This window comes from Scyliorhinus torazame, chromosome 5 (assembly GCF_047496885.1).
Source record: "Scyliorhinus torazame isolate Kashiwa2021f chromosome 5, sScyTor2.1, whole genome shotgun sequence".
In the NCBI taxonomy this organism is placed as follows: domain Eukaryota; kingdom Metazoa; phylum Chordata; class Chondrichthyes; order Carcharhiniformes; family Scyliorhinidae; genus Scyliorhinus; species Scyliorhinus torazame.
In genome coordinates this window covers 134,693,216-134,718,806 of record NC_092711.1, presented here as the reverse complement: position 1 = coordinate 134,718,806, position 25,591 = coordinate 134,693,216, and the positions used below count along the sequence as shown (strand labels likewise).

Sequence of the window (25,591 nt, the reverse complement as noted above, 5' to 3'; positions counted from 1 at the left end):
CCTCCCCACTCACTCTGGGGTAATATCACTCTCCAATACCCCTCCCCCTCACTGTGGGGTAATATCACTCTCCAATACCCCTCCCCCCTCACTCTGGGGTAACGTCACTCTCCAATACTCCCCCCCCTCACTCTGGGGTAATATCACTCTCCAATAACCCCCCCCACTCACTCTGGGGTAACGTCACTCTCCAATACCCCTCCCCCTCACTCCGGGGTAATATCACTCTCCAATACCCCTCCCCCCTCACTCTGGGGTAACATCACTCTCCAATACCCCTCCCCCCTCACTCTGGGGTAACATCACTCTCCAACACCCCTCCCCCCTCACTCTGGGGTAACATCACTCTCCAATACCCCTCCCCCCTCACTCTGGGGTAACAACACTCTCCAATACCCCTTCCCCTCACTCTGGGGTAACATCACTCTCCAGTACCCCTCCCCCCTCACTCTGGGGTAACATCACTCTCCAATACCCCTCGCCCCCTCACTCTGGGGTAACATCACTCTACAATACCCCTCCCCCTCACTGTGGGGTAATAGCACTCTCGAATACCCCTCCTCCCTCACTCTGGGGTAATATCACTCTCCAATACCCCTCCCCCTCACTCTGGGGTAACATCACTCTCCAATGCACCTCCTCCCTCACTCTGGGGTAATATCACTCTCCAATACCCCCCCTCCCTCACCCTGGGGTAATATCACTCTCCAATATCCCTCCCCCCTCACTCTGGGGTACTATTACTCTCCAGTACCCCTCCCCCTCACTGTGGGGTAATATCACTCTCCAATACCCCTCCCCCCTCACTGTCGGGTAATATCACTCTCCAATACCCCTCCCCACTCACTGTGGGGTAATATCACTCTCCAATACCCCTCTCTCCTCACTCTGAGGTAATATCACTCTCCAATAGCCCTCCCCCTTACTCTGGGGTAATATCACTCTCCAATACCCCTCCCCCTCACTCTGGGGTAATATCACTCTCCAATGCCCCTCCCCCCTCACTCTGGGGTAACGTCACTCTGCAATACCCCTCCCCCCTCACTGTGGGGCAATATCACTCTCCAATACCCCTCCCCCTCACTCTGGGGTAACGTCACTCTCCAATACCCCTCCCCCTCACTCTGGGGTAATATCACTCTCCAATACCCCTCCCCCCTCACTCTGGGGTAATATCACTCTCCAATAACCCTCCCCACTCACTCTGGGGTAACGTCATTCTCCAATACCCCTCCCCCCTCACTCTGGGGTAATATCACTCTCCAATAACCCTCCCCACTCACTCTGGGGTAACGTCACTCTCCAATACCCTTCCCCCTCACTCTGGGGTAATATCACTCTCCAATACCCCTCCCCCTCACTCTGGGGTATTATCACTCTCCAATAACCCTCCCCACTCACTCTGGGGTAACGTCACTCTCCAATACCCCTCCCCCTCACTCTGGGGTAATATCACTCTCCAATACCCCTCCCCCCTCACTCTGGGGTAACAACACTCTCCAATACCCCTCCCCCCTCACTCTGGGGTAACTTCACTCTCCAGTACCCCTCCCCCCTCACTCTGGGGTAATATCACTCTCCAATAACCCTCCCCACTCACTCTGGGGTAATATCACTCTCCAATACCCCTCCCCCCTCACTGTGGGGTAATATCACTCTCCAATACCCCTCCCCCCTCACTCTGGGGTAACGTCACTCTCCAATACTCCCCCCCCCTCACTCTGGGGTAATATCACTCTCCAATAACCCCCCCCACTCACTCTGGGGTAACGTCACTCTCCAATACCCCTCCCCCTCACTCCGGGGTAATATCACTCTCCAATACCCCTCCCCCCTCACTCTGGGGTAACATCACTCTCCAATACCCCTCCCCCCTCACTCTGGGGTAACATCACTCTCCAATACCCCTCCCCCCTCACTCTGGGGTAACATCACTCTCCAATACCCCTCCCCCCTCACTCTGGGGTAACAACACTCTCCAATACCCCTTCCCCTCACTCTGGGGTAACATCACTCTCCAGTACCCCTCCCCCCTCACTCTGGGGTAACATCACTCTCCAATACCCCTCGCCCCCTCACTCTGGGGTAACATCACTCTACAATACCCCTCCCCCTCACTGTGGGGTAATAGCACTCTCGAATACCCCTCCTCCCTCACTCTGGGGTAATATCACTCTCCAATACCCCTCCCCCTCACTCTGGGGTAACATCACTCTCCAATACACCTCCTCCCTCACTCTGGGGTAATATCACTCTCCAATACCCCCCCTCCCTCACTCTGGGGTAATATCACTCTCCAATATCCCTCCCTCCTCACTCTGGGGTAACATCACTCTCCAATACCCCTCTCCCTCACTCTGGGGTAATATCACTCTCCAATACCCCTCACCCCCTCACTCTGGGGTAACGTCACTCTCCAATAGCCCTCCCCCTCACTCTGGGGTAATATCACTCTCCAATACCCCTTCCCCTCACTCTGGGGTAACATCACTCTCCAATAACCCTCCCCACTCACTCTGGGGTAACGTCACTCTCCAATACCCCTCCCCCTCACTCTGGGGTAATATCACTCTCCAATACCCCTCCCCCCTCACTCTGGGGTAATATCACTCTCCAATAACCCTCCCCACTCACTCTGGGGTAACGTCACTCTCCAATACCCCTCCCCCTCACTCTGGGGTAATATCACCCTCCAATACCCCTCCCCTCTCACTCTGGGGTAATATCACTCTCCAGTACCCCTCCCCCCTCACTGTGGGGTAATATCACTCTCCAATACCCCTCCCCCCTCACTGTGGGGTAATATCACTCTCCAATACCCCTCCCCACTCACTGTGGGGTAATATCACTCTCCAATACCCCTCTCTCCTCACTCTGGGGTAATATCACTCTCCAATAGCCCTCCCCCTCACTCTGGGGTAATATCACTCTCCAATACCCCTCCCCCTCACTCTGGGGTAACATCACTCTCCAGTACCCCTCCCCCTCACTCTGGGGTAACATCACTCTCCAATACCCCTCCCCCCTCACTCTGGGGTAATATCACTCTCCAATACCCCTCCCCCCTCACTCTGGGGTAATATCACTCTCCAATACCCCTCCCCCTCACTCTGGGGTAACGCCACTCTCCAATACCCCTCCCCCTCACTCTGGGGTAATATCACTCTCCAATACCCCTTCCCCTCACTCTGGGGTAGCATCACTCTCCAATACCCCTCCCCCCTCACTCTGGGGTAATATCACTCTCCAATACCCCTCCCCCTCACTCTGGGGTAACATCACTCTCCAGTACCCCTCCCCCTCACTCTGGGGTAACATCACTCTGCAATACCCCTCCCCCCTCACTCTGGGGTAATATCACTCTCCAATACCCCTCTCCCTCACTCTGGGGTAATATCACTCTCCAATACCACTCCCCCTCACTCTGGGGTAACATCACTCTCCAATACACCTCCCCCTCACTCTGGGGTAATATCACTCTCCAATACCCCTCCTCCCTCACTCTGGGGTAATATCACTCTCCAATATCCCTCCCCCCTCACACTGGGGTAACATCACTCTCCAATACCCCTCTCCCTCACTCTGGGGTAATATCACTCTCCAATACCCCTCCCCCCTCACTCTGGGGTAACGTCACTCTCCAATACCCCTCCCCCTCACTCTGGGGTAATATCACTCTCCAATACCCCTTCCCCTCACTCTGGGGTAACATCACTCTCCAATAACCCTCCCCACTCACTCTGGGGTAACGTCACTCTCCAATACCCCTCCCCCTCACTCTGGGGTAATATCACTCTCCAATACCCCTCCCCCCTCACTCTGGGGTAATATCACTCTCCAATAACCCTCCCCACTCACTCTGGGGTAACGTCACTCTCCAATACCCCTCCCCCTCACTCTGGGGTAATATCACCCTCCAATACCCCTCCCCTCTCACTCTGGGGTAATATCACTCTCCAGTACCCCTCCCCCCTCACTGTGGGGTAATATCACTCTCCAACACCCCTCCCCCCTCACTGTGGGGTAATATCACTCTCCAATACCCCTCCCCACTCACTGTGGGGTAATATCACTCTCCAATACCCCTCTCTCCTCACTCTGGGGTAATATCACTCTCCAATAGCCCTCCCCCTCACTCTGGGGTAATATCACTCTCCAATACCCCTCCCCCTCACTCTGGGGTAACATCACTCTCCAGTACCCCTCCCCCTCACTCTGGGGTAACATCACTCTCCAATACCCCTCCCCCCTCACTCTGGGGTAATATCACTCTCCAATACCCCTCCCCCCTCACTCTGGGGTAATATCACTCTCCAATACCCCTCCCCCTCACTCTGGGGTAACGTCACTCTCCAATACCCCTCCCCCTCACTCTGGGGTAATATCACTCTCCAATACCCCTTCCCCTCACTCTGGGGTAGCATCACTCTCCAATACCCCTCCCCCCTCACTCTTGGGTAATATCACTCTCCAATACCCCTCCCCCTCACTCTGGGGTAACATCACTCTCCAGTACCCCTCCCCCTCACTCTGGGGTAACATCACTCTGCAATACCCCTCCCCCCTCACTCTGGGGTAATATCACTCTCCAATACCCCTCTCCCTCACTCTGGGGTAATATCACTCTCCAATACCCCTCCCCCCTCACTCTGGGGTAACGTCACTCTCCAATACCCCTCCCCCTCACTCTGGGGTAATATCACTCTCCAATACCCCTTCCCCTCACTCTGGGGTAACATCACTCTCCAATACCCCTCCCCCCTCACTCTGGGGTAATATCACTCTCCAATACCCCTACCCCTCACTCTGGGGTAACATCACTCTCCAATACCCCTCCCCCTCACTCTGGGGTAACATCACTCTCCAATACCCCTCCCCCCTCACTCTGGGGTAATATCACTCTCCAATATACCTCCCCCCTCACTCTGGGGTAATATCACTCTCCAATACCCCTCCCCCCTCACTCTGGGGTAACGTCACTCTCCAATACCCCTCCCCCTCACTCTGGGGTAATATCACTCTCCAATACCCCTTCCCCTCACTCTGGGGTAACATCACTCTCCAATACCCCTCCCCCCCTCACTCTGGGGTAAGATCACTCTCCAATACCCCTCCCCCCTCACTCTGGGGGAATATCACTCTCCAGTACCCCTCCCCCCTCACTCTGGGGTAACATCACTCTCCAATACCCCTCCCCACTCACTCTGGGGTAATATCACTCTCCAATACCCCTCCCCCCTCACTCTGGGGTAATATCACTCTCCAATACTCCTCCCCCTCACTCTTGGGTAACGTCACTCTCCAATACCCCTCCCCCCTCACTCTGGGGTAATATCACTCTCCAATAACCCTCCCCACTCACTCTGGGGTAACGTCACTCTCCAATACCCCTCCCCCTCACTCTGGGGCAATATCACTCTCCAATACCCCTCCCCTCTCACTCTGGGGTAATATCACTCTCCAGTACCCCTCCCCCCTCACTGTGGGGTAATATCACTCTCCAATACCCCTCCCCCCTCACTGTGGGGTAATATCACTCTCCAATACCCCTCCCCACTCACTGTGGGGTAATATCACTCTCCAATACCCCTCTCTCCTCACTCTGGGGTAATATCACTCTCCAATAGCCCTCCCCCTTACTCTGGGGTAATATCACTCTCCAATACCCCTCCCCCCTCACTCTGGGGTAATATCACTCTCCAATACCCCTCCCCCCTCACTCTGGGGTAACGTCACTCTGCAATACCCCTCCCCCCTCACTGTGGGGTAAAATCACTCTCCAATACCCCTCCCCCTCACTCTGGGGTAACGTCACTCTCCAATAACCCCTCCCCCTCACTCTGGGGTAATATCACTCTCCAATACCCCTCCCCCTCACTCTGGGGTAATATCACTCTCTAATAACCCTCCCCACTCACTCTGGGGTAACGTCACTCTCCAATACCCCTCCCCCCTCACTCTGGGGTAATATCACTCTCCAATAACCCTCCCCACTCACTCTGGTGTAACGTCACTCTCCAATACCCCTTCCCCTCACTCTGGGGTAATATCACTCTCCAATACCCCTCCCCCCTCACTCTGGGCTAACATCACGCTCCAATACCCCTCCCCGCTCACTCTGGGGTAACTTCACTCTCCAGTACCCCTCCGCCCTCACTCTGGGGTAATATCACTCTCCAATAACCCTCCCCACTCACTCTGGGGTAATATCACTCTCCAATACCGCTCCCCCCTCACTGTGGGGTAATATCACTCTCCAATACCCCTCCCCCCTCACTCTGGGGTAATATCACTCTCCAATACCCCTCGCCCTCACTCTGGGGCAATATCACTCTCCAATACCCCTCCCTCACTCTGGGGTAACATCACTCTCCAATACCCCCCCCCTCACTCTGGGGTAATATCACTCTCCAATACCCCTTCCCCTCACTCTGGGATAACATCACTCTCCAATACCCCTCCCCCCTCACTCTGGGGTAATATCACTCTCCAATACCCCTCCCCCTCATTCTGGGGTAACATCACTCTCCAGTACCCCTCCCCCCTCACTCTGGGGTAACATCACTCTCCAATACCCCTCCCCCCCCTCAATCTGGGGTAGTATCGCTCTCCAATACCCCTCCCCCCTCACTCTGGGGTAATATCACTCTCCAATACCCCTCCCCCCTCACTCTGGGGTAACGTCACTCTCCAATACCCCTCCCCCTCACTCTGGGGTAATATCACTCTCCAATACCCCTTCCCCTCACTCTGGGGTAACATCACTCTCCAATACCCCTCCCCCTCACTCTGGGGTAATATCACTCTCCAATACCCCTCCCCCCTCACTCTGGTGTAACATCACTCTCCAGTACCCCTCCCCCTCACTCTGGGGCAACATCACTCTCCAATACCCCTCCCCCCTCACTCTGGGGTAATATCACTCTCCAATACCCCTCCCCCCTCACTCTGGGGTAATATCACTCTCCAATACCCCTCGCCTTCACTCTGGGGTAACGTCACTCTCCAATACCACTCCCCCCTCACTCTGGGGTAATATCACTCTCCAATAACCCTCCCCACTCACTCTGGGGTAACGTCACTCTCCAATACTTCTCCCCCTCACTCTGGGGTAATATCACTCTCCAATACCCCTCCCCTCTCACTCTGGGGTAATATCACTCTCCAGTACCCCTCCCCCTCACTGTGGGGTAATATCACTCTCCAATACCCCTCCCCCCTCACTGTGGGGTAATATCACTCTCCAATACCCCTCCCCACTCACTGTGGGGTAATATCACTCTCCAATACCCCTCTCTCCTCACTCTGGGGTAATATCACTCTCCAATAGCCCTCCCCCTTACTCTGGGATAATATCACTCTCCAATACCCCTCCCCCTCACTCTGGGGTAATATCACTCTCCAATACCCCTCCCCCTCACTCTGGGGTAACGTCACTCTGCAATACCCCTCCCCCCTCACTGTGGGGTAATATCACTCTCCAATACCCCTCCCCCTCACTCTGGGGTAACGTCACTCTCCAATACCCCTCACTCTGGGGTAATATCACTCTCCAATACCCCTCCCCCCTCACTCTGGGGTAATATCACTCTCCAATAACCCTCCCCACTCACTCTGGGGTAACGTCACTCTCCAATACCCCTCCCCCCTCACTCTGGGGTAATATCACTCTCCAATAACCCTCCCCACTCACTCTGGGGTAACGTCACTCTCCAATACCCCTCCCCCTCACTCTGGGGTAATATCACTCTCCAATACCTCTCCCCCCTCACTCTGGGGTATTATCACTCTCCAATAACCCTCCCCACTCACTCTGGGGTAACGTCACTCTCCAATACCCCTTCCCCTCACTCTGGGGTAATATCACTCTCCAATACCCCTCCCCCTCACTCTGGGGTAACAACACTCTCCAATACCCCTCCCCCCTCACTCTGGGGTAACTTCACTCTCCAGTACCCCTCCCCCCTCACTCTGGGGTAATATCACTCTCCAATAACCCTCCCCACTCACTCTGGGGTAATATCACTCTCCAATACCCCCCCCCCCCCTCACTGTGGTGTAATATCACTCTCCAATACCCCTCCCCCCTCACTCTGGGGTAACGTCACTCTCCAATACTCCTCCCCCCTCACTCTGGGGTAATATCACTCTCCAATAACCCTCCCCACTCACTCTGGGGTAACGTCACTCTCCAATACCCCTCCCCCTCACTCCGGGGTAATATCACTCTCCAATACCCCTCCCCCTTACTCTGGGGTAACATCACTCTCCAATACCCCTCCCCCCTCACTCTGGGGTAACATCACTCTCCAATACCCCTCCCCCCTCACTCTGGGGTAACATCACTCTCCAATACCCCTCCCCCCTCACTCTGGGGTAACATCACTCTCCAATACCCCTTCCCCTCACTCTGGGGTAATAGCACTCTTGAATACCCCTCCCTCCTCACTCTGGGGTAATATCACTCTCCAATACCCCTCCCCCTCACTCTGGGGTAACATCACTCTCCAATACACCTCCCCCCTCACTCTGGGGTAATATCACTCTCCAATACCCCTCCTCCCTCACTCTGGGGTAATATCACTCTCCAATATCCCTCCCCCCTCACTCTGGCGTAACATCACTCTCCAATACCCCTCCCCCTCACACAGGGGTAACATCAATCTCCAATACCCCTCCCCCCTCACTCTGGAGTCACATCACTCTCCAGTACCCCTCCCCCCTCACTCTGGGGTAACATCACTCTCCAATACCCCTCGGCCCTTACTCTGGGGGAACATCACTCTACAATACCCCTCCCCCTCACTGTGGGGTAATAGCACTCTCCAATACCCCTCCCCCCTCACTCTGGGGTAATATCACTCTCCAATACCCCTCCCCCCTCACTCTGGGGTAACATCACTCTCCAATACACCTCCCCCCTCACTCTGGGGTAATATCACTCTCCAATACCCCTCCCCCCTCACTCTGGGGTAACATCACTATCCAGTACCCCTCCTCCCTCACTGTGGGGTAATTTCACTCTCCAATACCCCTCCCCCCTCACTCTGGGGTAATATCACTCTCCAATACCCCTCCCCCCTCACTCTGGGGTAACATTACTCTCCAGTACCCCTCCTCCCTCACTCTGGGGTAATATCACTCTCCAATAACCCTCCCCCACACTGTGGGGTAACATCACTCTCCAGTACCCCTTCCCCTCACTGTGGGGTAATATCACTCTCCAGTACTCCTCCCCCCTCACTCTGGGGTAACATCACTCTCCAGTACCCCTCCCCCCTCACTCTGGGGTAACATCACTCTCCAATACCCGTACCCCTCACTCTGGGGTAATATCACTCTCCAATACCCCTCCCCCCTCACTCTGGGGTAATATCACTCTCCAATAACCCTCCCCACTCACTCTGGGGTAACGTCACTCTCCAATACCCCTCCCCCCTCACTCTGGGGTAATATCACTCTCCAATAACCGTCCAAACTCACTCTGGGGTAACGTCACTCTCCAATACCCCTCCCCCTCACTCTGGGGTAATATCACTCTCCAATACCCCTCCCCCCTCACTCTGGGGTATTATCACTCTCCAATAACCCTCCCCACTCACTCTGGGGTAACGTCACTCTCCAATACCCCTCCCCCTCACTCTGGGGTAATATCACTCTCCAATACCCCTCCCCCTCACTGTGGGGTAATATCACTCTCCAATACCCCTCCCCCTCACTCTGGGGTAACGTCACTCTCCAATACCCCTCACTCTGGGGTAATACCACTCTCCAATACCCCTCCCCCCTCACTCTGGGGTAATATCACTCTCCAATAACCCTCCCCACTCACTCTGGGGTAACGTCACTCTCCAATACCCCTCCCCCCTCACTCTGGGGTAATATCACTCTCCAATAACCCTCCCCACTCACTCTGGGGTAACGTCACTCTCCAATACCCCTCCCCCTCACTCTGGGGTAATATCACTCTCCAATACCTCTCCCCCCTCACTCTGGGGTATTATCACTCTCCAATAACCCTCCCCACTCACTCTGGGGTAACGTCACTCTCCAATACCCCTCCCCCTCACTCTGGGGTAATATCACTCTCCAATACCCCTCCCCCTCACTCTGGGGTAACAACACTCTCCAATACCCCTCCCCCCTCACTCTGGGGTAACTTCACTCTCCAGTACCCCTCCCCCCTCACTCTGGGGTAATATCACTCTCCAATAACCCTCCCCACTCACTCTGGGGTAATATCACTCTCCAATACCCCCCCCCCTCACTGTGGTGTAATATCACTCTCCAATACCCCTCCCCCCTCACTCTGGGGTAACGTCACTCTCCAATACCCCTCCCCCCTCACTCTGGGGTAATATCACTCTCCAATAACCCTCCCCTCTCACTCTGGGGTAACGTCACTCTCCAATACCCCTCCCCCTCACTCTGGGGTAATATCACTCTCCAATACCCCTCCCCCCTCACTCTGGGGTAACATCACTCTCCAATACCCCTCCCCCCTCACTCTGGGGTAACATCACTCTCCAATACCCCTCCCCCTCACTCTGGGGTAACATCACTCTCCAATACCCCTCCCCCCTCACCCTGGGGTAACATCACTCTCCAATACCCCTTCCCCTCACTCTGGGGTAATAGCACTCTCGAATACCCCTCCCTCCTCACTCTGGGGCAACATCACTCTCCAATACCCCTCGCCCCCTCACTCTGGGGTAACATCACTCTACAATACCCCTCCCCCTCACTGTTGGGTAATAGCACTCTCCAATACCCCTCCCCCCTCACTCTGGGGTAATATCACTCTCCAATATCCCTCCCCCCTCACTCTGGCGTAACATCACTCTCCAATACCCCTCCCCCTCACACTGGGGTAACATCAATCTCCAATACCCCTCCCCCCTCACTCTGGGGTAACATCACTCTCCAGTACCCCTCCCCCCTCACTCTGGGGTAACATCACTCTCCAATACCCCTCGGCCCTTACTCTGGGGGAACATCACTCTACAATACCCCTCCCCCTCACTGTGGGGTAATAGCACTCTCCAATACCCCTCCCCCCTCACTCTGGGGTAATATCACTCTCCAATACCCCTCCCCCCTCACTCTGGGGTAACATCACTCTCCAATACACCTCCCCCCTCACTCTGGGGTAATATCACTCTCCAATACCCCTCCCCCCTCACTCTGGGGTAACATCACTATCCAGTACCCCTCCTCCCTCACTGTGGGGTAATTTCACTCTCCAATACCCCTCCCCCCTCACTCTGGGGTAATATCACTCTCCAATACCCCTCCCCCCTCACTCTGGGGTAACATTACTCTCCAGTACCCCTCCTCCCTCACTCTGGGGTAATATCACTCTCCAATAACCCTCCCCCACACTGTGGGGTAACATCACTCTCCAGTACCCCTTCCCCTCACTGTGGGGTAATATCACTCTCCAGTACCCCTCCCCCCTCACTCTGGGGTAACATCACTCTCCAGTACCCCTCCCCCCTCACTCTGGGGTAACATCACTCTCCAATACCCGTACCCCTCACTCTGGGGTAATATCACTCTCCAATACCCCTCCCCCCTCACTCTGGGGTAATATCACTCTCCAATAACCCTCCCCACTCACTCTGGGGTAACGTCACTCTCCAATACCCCTCCCCCCTCACTCTGGGGTAATATCACTCTCCAATAACCGTCCAAACTCACTCTGGGGTAACGTCACTCTCCAATACCCCTCCCCCTCACTCTGGGGTAATATCACTCTCCAATACCCCTCCCCCCTCACTCTGGGGTATTATCACTCTCCAATAACCCTCCCCACTCACTCTGGGGTAACGTCACTCTCCAATACCCCTCCCCCTCACTCTGGGGTAATATCACTCTCCAATACCCCTCCCCCTCACTCTGGGGTAACATCACTCTCCAATGCCCCTCCCCCCTCACTCAGGGGTAACTTCACTCTCCAGTACCCCTCCACCCTCACTCTGGGGTAATATCACTCTCCAATAACCCTCCCCACTCACTCTGGGGTAATATCACTGTCCAATACCCCTCCCCCCTCACTGTGGGGTAATATCACTCTCCAATACCCCTCCCCCTCACTCTGGGGTAACAACACTCTCCAATACCCCTCCCCCCTCACTCTGGGGTAACTTCACTCTCCAGTACCCCTCCACCCTCACTCTGGGGTAATATCACTCTCCAATAACCCTCCCCCTCACTCTGGGGTAACATCACTCTCCAATACCCCTCCCCCCTCACTCAGGGGTAACTTCACTCTCCAGTACCCCTCCACCCTCACTCTGGGGTAATATCACTCTCCAATAACCCTCCCCACTCACTCTGGGGTAATATCACTCTCCAATACCCCTCCCCCCTCACTCTGGGGTAATATCACTCTCCAATACCCCTCCCCCTCACTCTGGGTATAACAACACTCTCCAATACCCCTCCCCCCTCACTCTGGGGTAACTTCACTCTCCAGTACCCCTCCCCCCTCACTCTGGGGTAATATCACTCTCCAATAACCCTCCCCACTCACTCTGGGGTAACGTCACTCTCCAATACCCCTCCCCCTCACTCTGGGGTAATATCACTCTCCAATACCCCTCCCCCTCACTCTGGGGTAACATCACTCTCCAATACCCCTCCCCCCTCACTCTGGGGTAATATCACTCTCCAATACCCCTCCCCCCTCACTCTGGGGTAATATCACTCTCCAATAACCCTCCCCACTCACTCTGGGGTAACGTCACTCTCCAATACCCCTCCCCCTCACTCTGGGGTAATATCACTCTCCAATACCCCTCCCCCTCACTCTGGGGTAACATCACTCTCCAATACCCCTCCCCCTCACTCTGGGGTAATATCACTCTCCAATACCCCTCCCCCTCACTCTGGGGTAACGTCACTCTCCAATACCCCTCCCCCTCACTCTGGGGTAATATCACTCTCCAATACCCCTCCCCCTCACTCTGGGGTAACATCACTCTCCAATACCCCTCCCCCCTCACTCTGGGGTAACATCACTCTCCAATACCCCTCCCCCCTCACTCAGGGGTAACTTCACTCTCCAGTACCCCTCCACCCTCACTCTGGGGTAATATCACTCTCCAATAACCCTCCCCACTCACTCTGGGGTAATATCACTCTCCAATACCCCTCCCCCCTCACTCTGGGGTAATATCACTCTCCAATAACCCTCCCCCTCACTCTGGGGTAACATCACTCTCCAATACCCCTCCCCCCTCACTCAGGGGTAACTTCACTCTCCAGTACCCCTCCACCCTCACTCTGGGGTAATATCACTCTCCAATAACCCTCCCCACTCACTCTGGGGTAATATCACTCTCCAATACCCCTCCCCCCTCACTCTGGGGTAACATCACTCTCCAATACCCCTCCCCCCTCACTCTGGGGTAACATCACTCTCCAATACCCCTCCCCCCTCACTCTGGGGTAATATCACTCTCCAGTACCCCTCCCCCCTCACTCTGGGGTAATATCACTCTCCAATAACCCTCCCCACTCACTCTGGGGTAATATCACTCTCCAATACCCCTCCCCCCTCACTCTGGGGTAATATCACTCTCCAATAACCCTCCCCCTCACTCTGGGGTAACATCACTCTCCAATACCCCTCCCCCCTCACTCAGGGGTAACTTCACTCTCCAGTACCCCTCCACCCTCACTCTGGGGTAATATCACTCTCCAATACCCCTCCCCCTCACTCTGGGGTAATATCACTCTCCAATACCCCTCCCCCTCACTCTGGGGTAATATCACTCTCCAGTACCCCTCCCCCCTCACTGTGGGGTAATATCACTCTCCAATAACCCTCCCCACTCACTCTGGGGTAATATCACTCTCCAATACCCCTCCCCCCTCACTCTGGGGTAACATCACTCTCCAGTACCCCTCCCCCCTCACTGTGGGGTAATATCACTCTCCAATAACCCTCCCCACTCACTCTGGGGTAATATCACTCTCCAATACCCCTCCCCACTCACTCTGGGGTAATATCACTCTCCAATAACCCTCCCCCCTCACTCTGGGGTAACATCACTCTCCAGTACCCCTCCCCCTCACTCTGGGGTAACATCACTCTCCAATACCCCTCCCCCTTCACTCTGGGGTAACATCACTCTCCAATCCCCCTCCCCCCTCACTCTGGGGTAATATCACTCTCCAATACCCCTCCCCCCTCACTCTGGGGTAATATCACTCTCCAATACCCCTCCACCTCACTCTGGGGTAATATCACTCTCCAGTACCCCTCCCCCCTCACTCTGGGGTAACATCACTCTCCAATACCCCTCCCCCTCACTCTGGGGTAACGTCACTCTCCAATACCCCTCCCCCTCACTCTGGGGTAATATCACTCTCCAATACCCCTCCCCCCTCACTCTGGGGTAATATCACTCTCCAATACCCCTCCACCTCACTCTGGGGTAATATCACTCTCCAGTACCCCTCCCCCCTCACTCTGGGGTAACATCACTCTCCAATACCCCTCCCCCTCACTCTGGGGTAACGTCACTCTCCAATACCCCTCCCCCTCACTCTGGGGTAATATCACTCTCCAGTACCCCTCCCCCCTCACTCTGGGGTAATATCACTCTCCAGTACCCCTCCCCCCTCACTCTGGGGTAACATCACTCTCCAATACCCCTCCCCCTCACTCTGGGGTAACATCACTCTCCAATACCCCTCCCCCCTCACTCTGGGGTAACATCACTCTCCAATACCCCTCCCCCCTCACTCTGGGGTAACATCACTCTCCAATACCCCTCCCCCTCACTCTGGGGTAACATCACTCTCCAATACCCCTCCCCCCTCACTCTGGGGTAACATCACTCTCCAATACCCCTCCCCCCTCACTCTGGGGTAACATCACTCTCCAATACCCCTCCCCCCTCACTCTGGGGTAACATCACTCTCCGGCGATTCTCCAGCCCGGCGGGGGGGTCGGAGAATCCCGCCCCTGGTTCCTGACCACTGCGGCCACGCTTGTCCCGCGCCGTCGGGATCTCTGTCCGTCTGGGGCGGAGCATCGCTGGTGGGCCGGCCGTCGGTGGTCCAGCACCGCCCGAAACGGCACGCGTCGCGCGTCGCGGTGACATCAGTTTGGAGGGGGGGCGGGGCAAGGCTGACCGGCGGCAATCCATTCTCCGCCCCGTCGGCGAGCACGATTTCGGTGTCGGGCTACGCAGAATCCAGCCCAGAGTATCCATGCCCCAGTTACAGTGTTGACGACCATTTCGTAGACTGCCTCAAATATTTGGCGTCATAAACTTAACATGGCCGGAAGCCATTTTGTGCACGAGCATTGCCGGAAGAAACCATCAGAGCAACTGAAGCAGTTACTGCATTATTGGAAACCAACCAGACTTGTGAGATAGACGGCCTTGATTGTGAGGCAATTACTGAATAAGGATTGATCAATGGGTGTATCAGTGAGGCTGGTGAAATAACATGCAGCTCATGGGCACCCCGTGTGGAGGTGGGAGGGAGCGGGAGGAGGGCGACCTCCTCATGGCCAAGGGTGGTCATTAAAAGGTCTGGACAGCGGAGAGTTGGGGGAAGGGGGGGGGCGGTGCTCTCAACCTCTACCGCTGCTACCTGCACTGCCGGGTTCCCCCCCCCCCCCCCCGAGCAGAAACCACGCGGTGTCCACCGGCACCGTCGAACGCTTCCACGCCCCGTGGGCACCCCGCGTATCAGCACACCCCCTCCCCGAGCACACCCCCTCCCCGGGAAACGCCTGAAGCATGCCGGGCACACACCGTGCACTCCCTCCCCAAGGCCGTTCGAGCACAAACGTAGTAGACGGTTGGGTCAGAACTCTCCCCCCCCTCTCCCCCCACCTCACCCCGCAGCCTGCCCCTCTCCACCCCCCTCCTGACTTCTTGACTGCCCGCTGCCTGCGGCCTGTTCACGGCCAGGCCCAGGAGCAGGTTCAACAAGGTAGTCCTCCTCCTCCACCATCCCTCTCCGACTGACCGAAGTGTAGGAGCAATGGGGCTAACAGGCGAATAGGTGTAACTCAAAATGGCCGATGATAGATCAGGCTGACAGTTATGTCAATAAATGATTAGGCCAACTCAAGATAAGGGATATCGCTGAAGGTTCGCTGAAGGTGAAGACAACGAGCACGTAATTAGCTGAAACCTTGTGGTAGTATGTATTAGGGGTCATGTGGGACTGGAAGCCCTAATGTCATTGGCTGACAGATCCCGGGTCCTGGTTGGCCGTTGACCTCTAGCTCCGCCCTGAAGGCGGAGTATAAGAAGCAGGCGTCCTCCCCCGCAGGCCATTCTACTATCGAGCTGCGGGGGAACAGACACGCTTAATAAAGCCTCATCGACTTCACTCTATTCTTCTCACGGAGTCTTTGTGCGCTACAATTTATTAAGCGTGCCTAAAAAGGACTATGGAGCTCAGGATCATTGCGGACTGCCTGAGGATCAGCCCCCACGCAGTGAACGCGGCAGCAGCCTTCAAGCACTGGCAGACTTGTTTCGAGGCCTACCTCAGAACGGCCACCGGCCGGGTCACAGAAGACCAAAAACTACAGGTCCTGCACTCGAGGGTAAGCACGGAGATCTTCTCCCTCATCGAAGACTCGGAAGATTTCCAGACGGCGTTCGCAGCACTGAAAAGTCTCTATGTCCGCCCAGTTAACCAAATGTACGCTCGCTACCAGCTCGCGACGAGACGGCAAGGTCCCGGAGAATCGATGGACGAATTCTACGCTGCGCTGCTGATTTTGGGACGAGCCTGCAGCTGCCCTTCGGTGAACGCAAATGAACACATGGACATGTTAATGCGCGATGCTTTTGTGGCAGGTATGAATTCCTCCCAAATCCGCCAAAGACTTCTAGAAAGAGAGTCGCTAGGACTATCAGAGGCACGGGCCCTAGCAGCCTCCCTAGACGTGGCCGCGCGTAATACCCGCGCCTACGGCCCCGACCGCGCGGCAGCCCATTGGGCTCCGTACGTACCCGTCGCGACAAACCCACCCCCCCCCCCGGACACCCCACAGGCTTGCGCGGTCCAAACGCCAAGTCGCACCGGGGGCGCCCGCTGCTATTTCTGCGGCCAGGTGAAACACCCCCGGCAGCGCTGCCCGGCCCGCGCAGCGATCTGCAACAGCTGCGGGAAAAAGGGCCATTTCGCGGTTGTGTGCCGGTCCCGCGAGGTCGCCGCTGTCCCGGGAGAACAGGGAGCCCTGCAAGCCGTTTACGCTCCCCAACCCCCCCAGCGCCCCATGTACGACCCGCAGGCGCAGCCGCTCTGGGTCCCGACCACCGCGGTCCCGGGAGAACAGGGAGCCCTGCACGCCGCTTACGCTCCCCAACGCCCCCCCCCCCCCCCCCGCACCTCATGTATGACCCGCCGGTGCTAACTCTTTGGGTCCCGACCACCACTCCCCACGGAGAAGAGGGAGTTCTGGGCGTCTCTAACGCCCCCCTAACGCCCCCCCCGCGCCCCACGTCTGACCCGCCGGCGCTACCAACTTTGGTCCCGACCACCGCTGTCCCCGGAGATGAGGGAGCCCCGCGCGGTCCTAACGCTCCCCAACCCCCCCAGCGCCCCATGTGCGACCTGCAGACGCCGCCATTTCGGGTCCCGGCCACCACGAGGGGAGGAAGGGTGCCGCCATCTTGGACCACCCCAAACCTCTACGACGCGTGGGGCGGCCATTTTGTCCACCCCCGCCGCCATCTTGTGACCCCCAGCCATGTGCGATGTATGGGGGCGGCCATTTTGTTCATCCCGACGCCATCTTGGACGGCAACAACGGACCCCACTCCGCTACTACAACCACGTCTCGCTTCAATTACGCTCGATCAAGCTCGGCCCCGGACACTCCAGACGACGACGACAACGGTGCTAATAAACGGCCACGAGACACCATGCCTAGTCGACTCCGGGAGCACGGAGAGCTTTATCCACACGGACACGGTAAGACGCTGTTCCTTGACCACCTATCCCAGCGCACAAAAGATTTCCCTAGCTGCAGGATCCCACTCCGTACAGATCCAAGGATTCTGCATAGTTACCCTAACGGTGCAGGGGAGGGAGTTCAAAAACTACAAACTAAACGTCCTTCCCCAACTCTGCGCCCCCACATTACTGGGATTAGATTTCCAATGCAATCTACAGAGCCTTACGTTCAAATTCGGCGGCCCCATACCCCCACTCACTATCTGCGGCCTCGCAACCCTCAAGGTGCAACCCCCGTCCTTGTTTGCGAACCTCACCCCGGATTGCAAACCCGTCGCCACTAGGAGCAGACGGTACAGCGCCCAGGACCGGACCTTCATTCGGTCCGAAGTCCAGCGGCTACTAAAGGAAGGCATAATCCAGGCCAGCAATAGTCCCTGGAGAGCACAGGTGGTAGTAGTGAAGACAGGGGAGAAACAAAGGATGGTCATAGACTATAGCCAGACCATCAACAGGTACACACAACTAGACGCGTACCCTCTCCCCCGCATATCCGACATGGTCAATCGGATTGCCCAATATAAAGTCTTCTCCACCGTGGACCTCAAGTCCGCCTACCATCAGCTCCCCATCCGCCCAAGTGACCGCAAGTACACAGCCTTCGAGGCAGACGGGCGATTATACCATTTCCTAAGGGTCCCATTTGGCGTCACAAACGGGGTCTCGGTCTTCCAACGGGAGATGGACCGAATGGTTGATCAACATGGGTTGCGGGCCACGTTCCCGTATCTCGACAATGTAACCATCTGCGGCCACGATCAGCAGGACCACGACGCCAACCTCCAAAAATTCCTCCAGACCGCCAAAGCCTTGAACCTCACGTACAACGAGGACAAGTGCGTTTTTAGCACCAATCGGCTAGCCATTCTGGGCTACGTAGTGCGCAATGGGATAATAGGCCCCGACCCCGAACGTATGCATGCCCTCATGGAATTTCCCCTCCCGCACTGCCCAAAAGCCCTGAAACGCTGCCTGGGGTTTTTTTCATACTACGCCCAGTGGGTCCCCCAGTACGCAGACAAGGCCCGCCCCCTAATACAGACCACTACCTTCCCTCTGTCGACAGAGGCTTGCCAGGCCTTCAGCCGCATCAAAGCGGATATCGCAAAGGCCACGATGCGCGCCATCGACGAGTCCCTCCCCTTCCAGGTCGAGAGCGACGCCTCAGACGTAGCTCTAGCGGCCACCCTTTACCAAGCGGGCAGATCGTGGCCTTTTTCTCCCGGACCCTCCACGCCTCAGAAATCCGCCACTCCTCAGTGGAAAAGGAAGCCCAAGCCATAGTGGAAGCTGTGCGACATTGGAGGCATTACCTGGCCGGCAGGAGATTCACTCTCCTCACTGACCAACGGTCGGTAGCCTTCATGTTCGATAATGCACTGCGGGGCAAAATCAAAAACGACAAGATCTTAAGGTGGAGGATCGAGCTCTCCACCTTCAACTACGAGATCTTGTATTGTCCCGGAAAGCTGAACGAGCCGTCCGATGCCCTATCCCGCGGCACATGTGCCAACGCACAAATTAACCGCCTCCAAACCCTCCACGAGGACCTCTGCCACCCGGGGGTCACTCGGTTTTTCCACTTTATCAAGTCCCGCAATCTCCCATACTCTTTAGAGGAGGTCCGTACAGTCACAAGGGACTGCCACATCTGCGCGGAATGCAAACCGCATTTTTTCAGACCGGATGGTGCGCACCTGATTAAGGCTTCCCGCCCCTTTGAACGCCTTAGTCTGGATTTCAAAGGGCCCCTCCCCTCCACCGACCGCAACACATACTTTCTTAATGTGGTGGACGAATACTCCCGCTTCCCTTTTGCCATTCCCTGCTCTGACATGACCGCGGCCACAGTCATTAAAGCCCTGAACACCATCTTCACACTGTTCGGTTGCCCCGCATACGTCCACAGCGACAGGGGGTCCTCTTTCATGAGTGACGAGCTGCGCCAGTTCCTGCTCAGCAAGGGCATAGCCTCGAGCAGGACGACCAGCTACAACCCCCGGGGGAACGGGCAAGTAGAGAGGGAGAACGGCACGGTCTGGAAGACCGTCCTACTGGCCCTATGGTCCAGGGACCTCCCAGTTTCACGGTGACAGGAGGTCCTCCCGGACGCTCTCCACTCCATCCGGTCGCTATTATGTACGAGCACTAATCAAAGGCCTCATGAGCGTCTCCTTGTCTTCCCTAGGAGGTCCTCCTCTGGAACGTCGCTGCCGACCTGGCTGGCGGCCCCAGGACCCATCTTGCTCCGAAAGCATGTGCGGGCACATAAGGCGGACCCGTTGGTCGAAAGGGTTCACCTCCTCCACGCGAACCCGCAATACGCTTACGTGGAGTACCCCGACGGCCGACAGGACACGGTCTCCCTGCGGGATCTGGCGCCCGCCGGCAACACACACACCCCCCCGACACCATTCACCCAACCCCCCCCGCCCTTCCTGCCACTGCCGCACCCCGCGACCGCCCCCTTCCCAGGAGGATCGGTTCCCCTCCCCTCAGGCCCGACCAAGAATAAAGCCCAAGCGGAAACCGTACGGCTCCCGGAGACGACAACACCGGTACAAGCACCACCACCACCACCGGGGCCGAGGCGATCGACACGGACGACCAGATCGCCCGACCGACTCGTGGCGTCGATCTAAATCAATATATGGACTTTTCACAAGAACATTTTGCTTTTCTCCCGATACCTTCTGTAAATAGTTGAAACAGGACAAAATTGTACAATACTGTATTGCCATGTGAATGTTTTTTTTTCCTCCCAGGACCAGCCCTGTAAACCCTTACCACCATACGAAGCATCACCCCGCCGGGTTCATTTTTGACAAGGGGTGAATGTGGTAGTATGTATTAGGGGTCATGTGGGACTGGAAGCCCTAATGTCATTGGCTGACAGATCCCGGGTCCTGGTTGGCCGTTGACCTCTAGCTCCGCCCTGAAGGCGGAGTATAAGAAGCCAGAGTCCTCCCCCGCAGGCCATTCTACTATCGAGCTGCGGGGGAACAAACACGCTTAATAAAGCCTCATCGACTTCACTCTATTCGTCTCACAGAGTCTTTGTGCGCTACAAACCTCAAGGGCTTAATTCACCTTGACAAACGATAGGCCAATTGGCTATTTCCAGAAATTGGCTAAGGTGGGCCTTCTACACCTTTAGGGCGCGAATGTGAAAGTGTCGAGAAGCCGTCTTGGTTATCAACATTTGCGGAGCCATCGCTTCACGTCCTGGTCTGAGGAGGAAGGGCGGCACGGTGGCACAGTGGTTAGCACTGCTGCCTCACTGCGCCAGGGACCCAGGTTCAATTCCGACCTCGGGTGACTGTCTGTGCGGAGTCTGCACTTCCTCCCCGTGTCTGCGTGGGTTTCCTCCGGGTGCTCCGGTTTACTCCGACAGTCCAAAGATGTGCAGGTTAGGTGGATTGGGCATTCTAAATTGCCCCTCAGTGTCCAACGGTTAGGTGGGGTTACGGGGATAGGGTGGAGGTGTGGGCTTAACTTCCAAGGGCCGGTGTAGTCTCGATGGGCCGATTGGCCTCCTTCTGCACTGTATGTTCTATGACTCTCTGACTATGAAGTGTTCTTTCTTGTGCGGACGACTAGGTCTGTTGAAGCGGGTGTGATTTACGATTGGGGAGTTGTTGCAAATTAGCTGAACCACCCCTGCCCCTCCCCACCCCCCCTCCCTCCCCAGCATCACCCCAAACAATAAACCCTCTTGAGACTACCCGGAATGTACGAGAGTCGATGATAACCCCAATTGGGATATAACGAGAAACGTACGTCCCTGGGCAACTGTGAGATCGTTGTAACGACAGGCTTTCAGAGATGCCATTAATGAATGGCCAAAGGATTTATTTACAAGTATCAACAAGGGTGGAAGCGTGTCCGCTGCTTGTTCTGGACTGCCTCCATCCTGAGAGAACACTTGCTCCTGGGGAGGTTCCTCCTCCCTGACTCTGTGTCCCGATTGGACACCCCATTCAGGTGACCCTTACTCTGCTGTGTGGCCCTTTAAGCAATGGTGGGCAATCTTTGGCCCGGGGGGAAGGAGTCACGTGCGGGCCATCTGAGTGACGGACTCCACGGGACATTTTGTCGGCCGGTGCCCCCGCCCCGTGCAGGGTCGCGACATTCCGTTAATTTACGTCCTCGTGGTTTTTTTTCCTGCCGGTCTGGCTGAAGAGATCCGCACGAAAAGTCAAGCCAAAGTGACGTGAGGGGGCGGGACGATAGCGCACAACATTGATCATGAGAGCCATGCGCTCCCTCTGCGTCCAATCAAGCGTAAACGATAGCATGGTGGCACAGTAATTAGTGCTGTTGCCTCACAGCGCCAGGGACCTGGATTCGATTCTGACCTTGGATGACTGTCTGTGTGGAGTTTGCACGTTCTCCCCGTGTCTGCGTGGGTTTCCTCCAGTTTCCTCCCACAGTGCAAAAGATGTGCAGGTTAGAGTATGGATATAAGGATAGGGAGGGTAGTGGGCCTGTGAAGGGGGCTCTTTCAGAGGGTCGGTGCAGATTTGATGGACCGAATGGCTTCCTTCTGCACTGTAGGAATTCAGTGCTTCTTCTGAATATTTATTTTGCTGTCATTCCAATTGAATTTGAGGTTATGTGTTTTCCATAACCCCTTTACAAAATATTCGGCAGAAATTAAACGTCTTTGATCTTATTCAAGGGGTCGTGGTTAGCGAATGAGCCTCATTTTAATCTTGTGGCCCGCTAAGAATAAGAGGGGGGGGGCCACTCGTGCAGCCCACCCAGTGGCCTAAGTTGTCCATTGCTGCCTTAAAGGACCAATCGCCATCAGCGTGGGAGCCGCTGCCAGAGGTTGAGGCGAATCGTGTCGATGTATTTAAGGGACAGACCCATGAGGGAGAAAGGAATAGAAGGATATATGAGTGTGGGGGTAGCTGAAGAGGAGCAGGGAGGACGTTCAGTTGGTGCAATCAACACCAGACATCTCCCTCAGGGAGGTCTCCGGTTAGGCCGGAGAGAAGTGAATTAAACAGAAACCGTGGGCGGCCTGCACTGATAGCTGACACACAACCCCCCCACCCACTCACCGCCCGCTAGGATTCTCAGAGGAACCGTGAGGGAATGACTTACCAGCTGGATTCCCACGTAAACGCCGCCCTCGGCCTTACCCGAGCAGGCCCCACAGTACAGGACCTGCCCGAACCTCAGGGTGCCCGCTTGCTTGAAGTAGACCCGGCTGCCCGGCTGGAGGGCAGGGGCCTGTGGCCCTGTCAGCTCGCTCCGGCAGGGGTCGCCCCCTGCCCGCCCCCGAACCCGGGCCTCCTCGTCAGGCTCCAGACTACAGGCTGCCACGAACACACCTGCGTTCTCGGCGCAGCTGAAGAAACGCTTCTTGTTCCAGAGACCATCCGTGTAGCCCTTCCTGGAGGCTGCACCCTGCAAGAGAGCGTGGGGATTAGCTGGACCAGGGGGCGGAAAACAAGCATGCAGCCTAGCCGCTTGGTCACAAATGTTCAAATGCCGTGTAACATTGTCGCCTCACTCAGACTGCCCTCTGAGAGCCACTCTTCTTCCTCAGTCCCCTCTCTCTCAGGGAGATATCTGTACACTGACTGGTGTCTCTCAGTCCCCTCTCTCTCAGGGAGATATCTGTACACTGACTGGTGTCTCGCAGTCCCCTCTCTCCCAGGGAAATATCTGTACACTGACTGGTGTCTCTCAGTCCCCTGTCTCTCAGGGAGATATATGTACACTGACTGGTGTCTCTCAGTCCCCTCTCTCTCAGGGAGATATCTGTACACTAACTGGTGTCTCTCAGTCCTCTCTCTCTCAGGGAGATAACTGTACACTGACTGGTGTCTCTCAGTCCCCTCTCTCTCAGGGAGATATCTGTACACTGACTGGTGTCTCTCAGTCCCCTCTCTCTCAGGGAGATATCTGTACACTGACTGGTGTCTCTCAGTCCCCTCTCTTTCAGGGAGATATCTGTACACTGACTGGTGTCTCTCAGTCCCCTCTCTCTCTCTCAGGGAGATATCTGTACACTGACTGGTGTCTCTCAGTCCTCTCTCTCTCAGGGAGATATCTGTACACTGACTGGTGTCTCTCAGTCCCCTCTCTCTCTCTCAGGGAGATATCTGTACACTGACTGGTGTCTCTCAGTCCCCTCTCTCAGGGAGATATCTGAACACTGACTGGTGTCTCTCAGTCCCCTCTCTCTCAGGGAGATATCTGTACACTGACTGGTGTCTCTCAGTCCCCTCTCTCTCAGGGAGATATCTGTACACTGACTGGTGTCTCTCAGTCCCCTCTCTCTCGGGGAGATATCTGTACACTGACTGGTGTCTCTCAGTCCCCTCTCTCTCTCTCAGGGAGATATCTGTACACTGACTGGTGTCTCTCAGTCCTCTCTCTCTCAGGGAGATATCTGTACACTGACGGGTGTCTCTCAGTCCCCTCTCTCTCAGAGGGATATCTGTACACTGACTGGTGTCTCTCAGTCCCCTCTCTCTCAGGGAGATATCTGTACACTGACTGGTGTCTCTCAGTCCCCTCTCTCTCAGGGAGATATCTGTACACTGACTGGTGTCTCTCAGTCCCCTTTCTCTCACGAAGATATCTGTACACTGACTGGTGTTTCTCAGTCCCTCTCTCTCACGAAGATATCTGTACACTGACTGTTGTCGCTCAGTCCCCTCTCTCTATCAGGGAGATATCTCTACACTGACTGTTGTCGCTCAGTCCCCTCTCTCAGGGAGATATCTGTACACTGACTGGTGTCTCTCAGTCCCCTCTCTCTCAGGGAGATAGCTGTACACTGACTGGTGTCTCTCAGTCCCCTCTCTCTCAGGGAGATATCTGTACACTGACTGGTGTCTCTCAGTCCCCTCTCTCTCAGGGAGATATCTGTACACTGACTGGTGTCTCTCAGTCCCCTTTCTCTCACGAAGATATCTGTACACTGACTGGTGTTTCTCAGTCCCTCTCTCTCACGAAGATATCTGTACACTGACTGTTGTCGCTCAGTCCCCTCTCTCAGGGAGATATCTGTACACTGACTGGTGTCTCTCAGTCCCCTTTCTCTCACGAAGATATCTGTACACTGACTGGTGTTTCTCAGTCCCTCTCTCTCACGAAGATATCTGTACACTGACTGGTGTCTCTCAGTCCTCTCTCTCTCAGGGAGATATCTGTACACTGACTGGTATCTCTCAGTCCCCTCGCTCTCAAAGAGATATTTGTATATTAACTGGTGTCTCTCAGTCCCCTCTCTCTCAGGGTGATATCTGTACAGACTTGTGTCTCTCAGTCCCCTCTCTCTCTCAGGGAGATAACTGTACACAGACTTGTGTCTCTCAGTCCCCTCTCTCTCTGGGAGATATCTGTACACTGACTGGTGTCTCTCAGTCCCCTCTCTCTCTCAGGGTGATATCTGTACACCGACTGGTGTCTCTCAGTCCCCTCTCTCTCAGGGAGATATCTATACATTGACTGGTGTCTCTCAGTCCCCCCTCTCTCAGGGAGATAGATATCTGTACACTGACAGGTGTCTCTCAGTCCCCTCTCTCTCAGGGAGATATCTGTACACTGACTGGAGTCTCTCAGT

General features: G+C 55.7%; 1 protein-coding gene across 1 annotated transcript in view; it reads right to left on the bottom strand.

Annotated features, from left to right (window-relative positions):
• LOC140419822 (ubiquitin carboxyl-terminal hydrolase CYLD-like) overlaps window positions 1-25,591 on the bottom strand; it is a 234,610-nt gene that overhangs the window by 152,389 nt on the left and 56,630 nt on the right. Inside the window, exon 3 of the mRNA XM_072503845.1 lies at window positions 23,116-23,421. Within this exon, the coding sequence (XP_072359946.1) occupies window positions 23,116-23,421 (306 nt within the window). The remainder of the gene's footprint in view (window positions 1-23,115; window positions 23,422-25,591) is intronic.